The following is a 10511-nucleotide window of genomic DNA, read 5'->3' on the forward strand; positions in this document are numbered from 1 at the left end:
CAGTTTTTAACAAGTATCTGTTACTTGGTTGTCCATTTTGAAGAAGAAAATGTATATATATTAAAATAAATAAACAGGAAAATATTTGAAGTTATTGATATTCTGCGAGTTTAAACTTTTCTCAACTGATACTTGTGTAATTTTTCCAATAGAATCTATTTATGCCAGGTTTACTTCAAGTGTTTGCACATTTAATTTGTGTAATTAATTTTTTAATATGCATTTATGAGTGTTTCAGTCCATAGTCACGTGTTTTTGAGTCAATAAATCCACAGATGCCATCTGGTGTGATAAAAAGACTTTTAAAAATTCAAATGAAGTTCGTTAACATAGCTTATGCCTAATTTGCATGATTAATGTATAAAATGAGTATACTTGTAAAACTAGTACCACAGATTCAATATAATGATGATACACCAACATAGGGTGTTTCTTGAAGCTATTTTGAGTTCTTATTTATGTAGTTTTTATTCCAAAGCATGGCTTATATTCATACTAATCATGAATATTTGATAAGCTAATATGCATATCTAATACATGTATCATTGGTATGCAAATTTTCTATAATTATACCAATTTGGAGTGTTTCTCCAATGTATTTCAATCCTAAATTTATTTTTCTTATTCAATTTATTATGCAAATTATAAAAACTAACTTTTTCAGATCATTATCCCTCCCAAAGGTAGATTAAGGTTAACTTAATTTGGCCATTGTACATAGGATAATTTAATCTATGTGTCATCTATGTGCATAACAGAGTCGGTCACACACTTTGAAAATGCACCCTGAAAGCATAGCAATCCATCAAAAGTCCAAACAGTCCTAAAATACTTATGACTTTTAACAAACATTTACCAGGACTATTGAGAACCAAAACAGTTAAGTGAGCTAATTTGAATATTTAGCATGATTAGTTATAAAAGTTGTATTTCCATCTGTTTCAGGCTGTACTATTTTAATCTGGTATGTAGTTTTAAGTTTCAAATATAAATCGGCACATTTAATACCTAATTTATAATAATTTTATAAGACAATGTTTACTGAAAACCTTATCTTGGAGTGTACCCAGAGAGAATCAAATGTTTCCTGTGTTTTCAGATTATAAAAGGAAAATATTGGGTCAACAGCCCCACAAGCTATCAAAGACAAAATAAGATGTTGGGCACGAGTTAGGATTACTGATGAACGAGAATTCTTTACACATTTTTACAATTGACTTCAAACTATACAAGAAACAGAAGTCCCTAAGGCCCATAAGACATGCAGGACAATGCTTTCTGCCCATTTAGACAGAAAAGAGAAGCAGCATGATCTGATAGAGGAAGAATTATTGTGTGATGGTTATCACTTGTTAACCGGCTCTCTCTGTTGTATGTATATAGCATATGACACATGGATAAAATTATCCTATGTCAAATGGCCAAACTAAGTTACATTTAATTTCCCTTCCTGACTTTCGGGAATTAATATTCATAATTATCGAAATAAATGGAATGAAAACTACAAGTGTAGGATTGAGATAAATTGAGGAAACATTCCAAATTGACAAGTTATGTAAAATATGCATTCCAGTGTTACAAAATATCAGATTTGAAACTTATTAAATGCTCATAATTAGCATGAGATAGTATAAGTTACACTTTGGAATAAAAACTATACCTACAAGAAACACCTTAAATTAATATATGTTATTACTATACTTAATATGTGTACTGGTTTTACAAATATACTAATTTTATGCATTAGTTAGGGAAATCATGCTTAAACTATGTCAAAAGAATTCCATTTGAAGTGGCAGAAATGGTTTCTACATAAAATGACAAAAGAATTGGCTGAAAAACGTTTGCCCCCTCCCTCCCATTCCAGAATATTAATAACCTTATGGAAATTTCCCTGTCTAAAATACTTGGCTTCTGCTAATGCTAGGCAGTGTCTTCTGTGACAGTTTTATTTCCTCATAAAATGAACTACATTTGCAACAAATGTTTAAGGTTTAATATTTTAAAACTAGCTGTGAGTTACTGCTTACCTGAAATTAGCAGTTAGTAATAGAACACAAGTACTGAATGATGGTGATGTAATGTGTTATCTATTTCTATTTGAAAAAATTTAGTACAGGCAAAACTAGTGCTTATATTGTTTAAATAGGTATGCATTCATGAAAATATCTTGTGTGAGAACTTCTTTCAGTAAAACAGATACACATCTAACTAAACTAATGCTTTGAAATTCCACTACTCATTTTTAAGTGACAGCACAACAATAAATAACTTCTCGAAGTTAAACTTATTTTACAATTTGAAAGATCTTCCAGACTTGCCTCCTGATAGCTCAGTGGTAAGCTTGAGTGTTTGTAACAACTAAAATTTGGGATTAGATCCTTCTGGTAGATGTAGTACTAATAGTCTATTGTGCGGTTCTACACTTAAGAATAAATTAACAAAGATTCTTCTAGATTTGGTTACCAACTTGTAATGTAGTCATTGCTACAGTAGTCTTCATAGCTGGTGGAAAGGAGACACGTGAATAATATTGATGCCAACCATTTAAAAAAAAGTGTTATCAAATGGTCGAAGAACAGGGAAATCTCTAATATATACTAATGTAACAATCAAACTTGATAAGGGTTTTGTTATATATTATTTGTTACTAAAAGTGTTTCATAATAGAAAAATGCCAACAAAGACATAACAGTATATGATAATTTCATGTTTAAGAGCCTTTACTCCCCCCCAATTTTGGTCAAACACGTGGACGCACTTGAATGTCCAACTATAAAAGGCAGTTATAAGCGCCTGATTATAACCTTACACGGAATAGTTTTAATAAATTACGTTTCACTGTCAGAAGAGTTCGAAAATGTTGGAACGCATTTTATGTTCCCGGGTAAGATATAGTTTAGGCTTAAGAGACAGTGCTATAAGTGAGCGTACTGAATGCATAAAATCATGAAGCAAAAATTAAAAGTGTAATTTCCTGATAATCAGCATCATAGAACAACCACGTTATAAACTTATTTTTCACCATTAATTACTGATAAAGTATACGATTAGTATTCAAAACGTTCCGTGTTAACGAAACCATCACTTCACACAATTGATGAAATACCGGGTAGCAATTTTCAAGGACGGCACTCAAACGTGAATTGTGTTACGAAAGACAATTTTATTTCTCACTGCTGGACATGCAGTTACAAAAATGAAAGAAAAAAAATACTTGAAGTATTTGGTTATTTGTATTAATACGCAAAGTCTGATTCCTACTGTATTTTTTTAACATTTATTGGCATTAATAGTAAATATCTCCATGTGGCCCTTAGTAAAGCGTTTTCCAAATGGGATAAAAAGTTTATGCGATTTTGTGAAAATAACAGGAAAAATACTTCTATATATATATATATGACAGTAATATACGTGAAACGTTCTTATTCCGTACTTATAAAACCAGTCGAGGCCCGTCATGGCCAGGTGGTTAGGGCGCTCCACTCTCAATCTGAGGGTTGCGGGTTCGAATCCCCGTCCCACCAAACATGCTCGTGGGGGTATTATAATGTGACGGTCAATCCCACTATTCGTTGGTAAAAGAGTTGGCGGTGGGTGGTGATGACTAGCTGCCTTCCCTCTTGTCTTACGCTTCTGAATTAGGGACGGCTAGCGCAGATAGCCCTCGTGCAGCTTTGCTCGAAATTCAAAAACAAACAAAACCAGTCGATTTCAGTAAAGTAAATAAACGGACAAGATAATCGGTATATTACGTGTCTGATCTCAAAGCCCTCCTTGATACAAATCCACGGATCTTACTTGTCAATCTGAAGCTTCATTCAACTTCAAACTGATCATGATAAACCCATAGTCTCAATATACGTAATGTGTATTAAGTATATGGATAAACCACATGATTGTTTTGCTATTCACATCTTAGCACTGTCACGCAACATTTTAAGAAATGGAACGATTTAAGAATTTAAATACTTCTAGAAGTTCAATCTGAACGTAGTTACTGTGAAGTTTAATTTTTAAGTCATAACCTGCGTATTACAATAGCAGAAAGATACTTGGACAGTGGGAAATAAGTGGAGGATTGTGATAGCCAACCTTCCTGAGGTAGACGGCACATCATGATGATTACATGCTGGATATATTCATTTTGGGTGGTGGTTTTGGTTATCTATCTTCCGCTGTTAAGTTGTAGGTCAAATGTTTTTTGTCTGTTTTTTAATTTTTATTTTTTACGACTTGATACTAATCTAGTAACCAAGTTGTCAAAATGTAATAAGAGCACCCAGCTCTATATTTGAGCTACATGACTTAGTGTTTTTTTTTACCTATACTTTCTAATAAAGATATATTATATGCACAAAATTCTTCACCTAAGCCAACGCTAACACACAGAGCTAAAGACGACTTGGAACTAAATTCGTATAGACCAATAACACAAGTCTGCGAATTTAAACTTCATAAAAGTTATTTTGGTTTTAATAACTGATTTTCCATAATTCAGCCACGTAGATTTTCGAAAATAACATTCATGTTTTTCTACCACGTAAGGATTTTTTCCAAATCGGGAAGAAAGAAAGCTATTACTTAAATCAAATTATTATTTCGTTTATCCTAATGGACATTTTTTATTATTGTGTTTGTTAACAAAAATACAAACAAACTGAAGAAAAGGTTAGAACATTGATCTTAAACGAATATACATCTTCATTCATCCTGATTCGTGTGTATGTGTGAAATCTACGTCTTTTAGTCTCAAAACTACGTATTGTGGTCTTCCTTTTATGTATTGAGTTATGACGTTTTGTGAAAAATCGATACGTGATGGGAAAAAAATGGATATCATTTTCGGAATCAGCGTACAGGAATTACTGTAGATCATGTAAAAATATCAAGAGAATAAAACCATCGTAGGCCTGTGTTATATACATGTGTAATTCATGATAATTCTAACTTGCTTCCGATGAAATCTGAAAAGCATCAGATCGTTTCACAGGCCTCATTGTAGTGTAGACAATACAACTGGGAAATGAAAGGTTATAGGAGTGACTCGAAGCGTTCAAAAAAATCTAAGAAAAGTTGTACGAAGTTTACGTGCATTAAAAGCAATTATTTTCGGGCTTATAGCGAGAGAGAGAAAAAAAGTTATATCAGATGAACAGAACATTTATTCCATGCAATAAAATATGTAAATGAGGCAATATAGAGTTTTCAAGATGTAACGCTACAGTATGTGTGTGTGTGTCTATAAATACGTATACATATACATTATTTAAAATGTGCTAGTTCGAAGTTTTAGTGGCTAACAAAACTTTAAAACGTATTATAAGGACAAAAAGTCCAGAGGTACATAAAACTAGAAGGTGTGGAAATTGAGGAAAAGTGCCATTTAAAAACTTGACTGTGCCATAATTGTACAGAACCATCTACAACTAAGTGAAATTGTATTTTTTGTTTCCTGGATGCATATACAAATCGACTTTAAAGTATCTCCATTAGCTTTATTGGTGATTATAAACATGAAACAAACAGTTACAACGTTACATACACACCATATATCAATAAATGAATTACAATAAAGATCTTGATGATATGAATTTTAAACTGGCAATACCTATCTTATAGAAGTTTACACTTGTGAATTGCGACATCAGTAAGATAGACAGTAATCGTTCGAGAATGATGTAATTAAAAACAAGTTGTCAGATTTTACACACATTTAATATATTCTTAGCTGCTGAAAAACTCGAAATTCTTACCAAACTTAATAATGTTAGTACATTTCATCTTCTTAGTATTCCAATATAAATGTACTTTAACTATGCTCATAGTAACAGATACACACTAAAGGCAAACCTTTCGCAATATATATGTAAAAATATCACCAGAACTAACAACGTAGCTTAAAAGTTCCCAAATCAAAATCATTGAACTGAAGATTAGAGCTTGTGGTATTCGAGAACCATTAGAGAAGAGGCGGGAGCTCAAATTCGGTTTAGATTTAGTATTAATTGCTTCGAGAATAGGTTAAGTCAAAAATAAAGGACAATTTAATATAAAGAAGGAACGTAGAATTTCATAAACAAATAAGAAATTACTAGGTTTCTACTTAAGGGTAATCACACATGTTGCAAAAATTAGTTTTTTTTTTTCACAAGTCAACTTCCCAACTTTGCAATCAATATTACAATAAGCAACATTTAATAAGAAAACATCATTTAATTAAGTCTGGGTCATTGACGTTTGACAAAATGTTATTACTCAATCTGTGATGATGATGATGGTAACATCATTTCTATGAAAGGGGCTGCCGTATACTAGAAAGTAGCAAAATTTCTTACGAGATAGTAGGGTGTGGGTGGGTAAAATGTTACTGCTGGGATATTTAGAGCCTTTTTAACTAACGCACGCACTAGACTTACAAAACTGAAAGAAAGCCAAGACATTTCAAAGATTCAAAAGTTTAGTTAGTGGACGGCAGCTCTAGCTTAGCAAAATACATTCAACGCTGTATAAATGACTTTATCCAAAATTTTTAAATGAACACAGTACGAGAAAGATCACTCAATGTCATACTTAACAATACCATTATCTTGAAGTAGTTTTGTAGTACAATATTATCATTTTGTTCACGATAAAAAAGTGAGACGTTTTCCCTTTTAGATATGATTAACTTTAAAAAAAAGAGCCATGGTGTTACAAATACAAATATTACTGGCACTTTTTTACAAATTATTTCTATACTTTTCCAATCCTCGTTCTTTGGTATCGGAAGAAACCGTAGTTGCAATCACATTTTCCAGAGTACCAATAGGTTGTACAATTAATACTACGTTTCTCTATTAAATCAAATGCTTATTTGTCCTTTTCCTACTGGGTTTTCTGTGCTAACTATATCTTCTGCCTTTTTTTTTAACGCTTAAAAGCTAAATTCTTCTTTTTAACGAAGTTAAAGACATTTGAATATACAGCTCGGTTACTCAAGATACCAGTTTTATTAAAACGTGTCTCTAGAATTAAGCAGTAAGTAATACTAACAGGTTAAATGATTAAACTAAGAGCATAATAATCATAAATCCTATCGATTTTTAAAACTTAAAACTAAACTATTATGCATCACCAACAAGAGCGGTTACTACATCACGAATAATAATAACTTACACTGGAATTATTGTTTAGATTCGAGGGCCAGCAGATACCTCTAATTTTGACACTTACCCGAAAAACTTCGATGATCCTCCAGAAGAAATGACTGGCTGGGATAAAGATTTTTTATAATAAGATGAATTATTTAATATCAAAATGTGAAAAGCCACATACCATTTTTTTTGTGCAATACCGTTTGAAACTAAAAATACGTAACGATATTTTTTCACACTTACCATATCTTTCCAGCGCTTCTTGAAAAATATGAAGAATGTTCTTAGTGATGCAGAAATCGTAGCAGAAACATCAATACTTTTATTCAACTAGAGGCATAAAAACAATCTAAACATTTGATATAAAAAAGCGATAAATTAAAGATCTATTCCCAGTATTCGTATAGAAATAAGAAACAAACCTTTGGCAATATCGGTGGCGATAACGTCCTTGCCAAAAGGCCATCCCAATCAAATCCCTGGAACCATCTGTAAGTTGTTATTATTATTTTAATAGATGAAATAAGCACCGAAATGTTAGCAACATAGATTTAATTTTTTATTTCTTTTAATATGGTTAAAATGTCATGAGACTAAGTTGACAAAAAATGTACCAAGAACCAAATTTTAATTCATATATATATATATAAGAAAATAGCTCTTGATTGTTTTTCGTGAAGTCATGACCATAATTAATAAGAATGAAACCTTTAAAGTTCTCGAATGTAATAAATACATTCAAAACATTGAAATAAATTGTTAATATGCTAAATGTTAGAAAAATTAAATGTCAAAAGCTGAACCATAGTCGGTTTTTTAAAATTATAACAGACCCATATTTCTTTTCCTTTTACAGTTCTTTTATGTTTAAAACAAAGCAAAAAAAAGGAGGAATACTGAAGTCATAAGCTAAACAAAATTAGTTGTTTAATTTATCTAAAATTTAAAATAATGTCAGTGCATAGTGTTGTAAGTGAACAATGATATGAAAATATTAATTGCTCTTCATTGTTCGTAATTAAAAAAAGACTCTTGTTTTCCCTACACGCCCAAGTACTGTACAAACAAAACAAAATAAAAACAGTTACAGGTCCCTCTTTCTCTCACTAAATTAATTAATTTAACGAGGTTGTCTTAATACTGGAATAGTTTTGCACAAATGTATTTTATTATATGTGTGTAACTTTGAAAAGGAGAAAATAAGAGCATTCGTGATAATTAGAAAATACGTGGCATTAAAAAATTGGATAAATCACAAGTAGAGAAAACTATTTATTGGAGTGCTTTTGAAAGACACAAATTTCTTTCTTTTTTTTCTTTTTCGGGGTTGAATTATTTTGTTTGTTTGTTTGAAGTTAAGCACAGAGCTACATAATGGGCTATCGGTGCTATGCCCACCACGGGTATCGAAACCCAGTTTCTAGCAGTATAAGTCCGCAGACATGCCGCTGTGCTACCGGGGAGGGGCGTCATTCTAAGATCCGCTCAACAATAACATATGGTAAATCCACATTTTTATTCTTTAAGTTACGTCACATTTTTGAAGTGTGAATGTTAATGTATTTGGTTACTAACAATTTAGTGTAGAATATCCTGCTTGAGAAATAAAGTTTGGCATCAACATTATTCAGGCCTGTTCTTCCGTCATTTCAAAAGTGAATGTTAAGTTTTGCTTGCATGCTCAGCTTTTCAAACGAACGCTCGGACAGACACCACGGTTCACCTTATATATATATATATATACTTGAAGATTAGTAATGTTCTTCTGATACAGAGTAAATGAAAGGTCAACGGTTCCAGAATCAAAGTAAATGACACGGAAAATAAATATATATTTAATATCAGGTTAAGTTAGTACATCTGCTTTCAGATGGCGCTAGGTATAACAAACAGATTTTTTTTTTTAATGCCCTTTATTCTAAGGTACGTCTTATTTTTTTGTGATAGGGTTGTTGAATCGCAATTTGTATATATGATTACGTTTATATTTTTGTATGCCACCAACAAGGTATAAACACACGTCTTTAAACCACCATTACAAACTTTTATGTTGTTACAAAATATTAGCTAAACTTTCGGTACGAATATATTTGTAGCACATCTGAAAATGAAGAGTGGGGTCAGAAAATTGCCCAAAAACCCCCGTCTAAGATTGACTTAAAATTTCCACAAACATGGCTATTAATAACAGATTTATGTGAAAGAATTAGTTTAAAAAAATATATATTTAATAAGCCCACAGCTCGGTATATACAAAATACTATACGTCACAGTTGTCAAGGTAATAAGCACGCTGAAGTTAACACGTAAGTTTGATTTGACTAATGCTGTATGAGTACGTTGAATAAATTACTTAAGGGTTAGGATCTCAACTGATTAGTTTGAGATCTCACGTGCATCATCAATATTGATACATCGTTTACTAGAAGGTATGTTTGTTCTTTATAACATACCAAACAACATTGTCAAATACATATGACTCTTAGTGTAGTTTCGAAACTAGAAGGATACAGTACTATCCCTTCAGTTTTACTCGTCTTTCTAATACCGACGGAGGAGGAGGGTGGACTGTTCAAAACATCTAGATTAACGACACAAAACATAAAATAATTCATTACAACTTTTTTTTCCATAATATTCATTACTTACTTATGCTTCTTAATGTCAGTGATACCACCTTTCTGATATCCAAGCCGTTCGGTGGGATTCTCCCGGCACAGCCGTTTAATAAGGGATTGGGCATTGCGACTGATATTTCTCGGGAAGTCAATCATATCGATACCCTTTAGAATAATATTGTATGTTTTCATTGGGTCTGATGCAGTGAAAGGTGGCCTGTAGAAGGAATCGTAATTTTTCTTAGTTTAATCAATTTCAACAAAATGGAGGTAAACTAGAAAAAGTAGGCATGGCGTGAAAAAACACAACAAATATGGCTTATTGAACACGTATTAAATTGCTGACAGCACATCTCACAAAATTAAAACCCTACTATAATTTAAATATATTTTTGTAGCGCTCAAATTTTCAAAATTTTCTTTGTTTATCAATATCTTTTTTTTCTTCAGAAGTTAAATTTATTTTTGAAGTTACATGAAAAAATACAGTATAACGAAAAAAATATTTGCACCGATAACACAGGCCTGTGATGGTTTTATTGTCTTGAAATTTTTACATGTTCCACTGTAATCTCTGTACTCTGAATCCGAAAATGATATGCATTTCTCTCCATCACGTACAGATTTTTAACAAAAGGTTATAACGCAATACATAAAAGAAGACCACAGTACGTAGTTTTGATACTAAAAGACGTAGATTTCACACAAAACAAATCAGGATGAATGAAGATGCATATTCGTTTGACATCAATGTTCT

General features: G+C 31.8%; 1 protein-coding gene across 1 annotated transcript in view; it reads right to left on the bottom strand.

Annotated features, from left to right (window-relative positions):
- Nucleotides 1-7507: 7507 nt before the first annotated feature.
- Nucleotides 7508-10511, bottom strand: part of LOC106460031 (cGMP-dependent protein kinase 1-like) — a 113905-nt gene continuing 110901 nt past the window's right edge. The window contains exons 15-16 of the mRNA XM_022386202.1: nt 9786-9971; nt 7508-7625 (exon numbers count right to left, since the gene is read on the bottom strand). Of these exons, the coding sequence (XP_022241910.1) occupies nt 7523-7625; nt 9786-9971 (289 nt within the window). The 3' untranslated portion in view covers nt 7508-7522. The remainder of the gene's footprint in view (nt 7626-9785; nt 9972-10511) is intronic.

Source organism: Limulus polyphemus, unplaced genomic scaffold (assembly GCF_000517525.1).
Source record: "Limulus polyphemus unplaced genomic scaffold, Limulus_polyphemus-2.1.2 Scaffold1, whole genome shotgun sequence".
In the NCBI taxonomy this organism is placed as follows: Eukaryota; Metazoa; Arthropoda; class Merostomata; order Xiphosura; family Limulidae; genus Limulus; species Limulus polyphemus.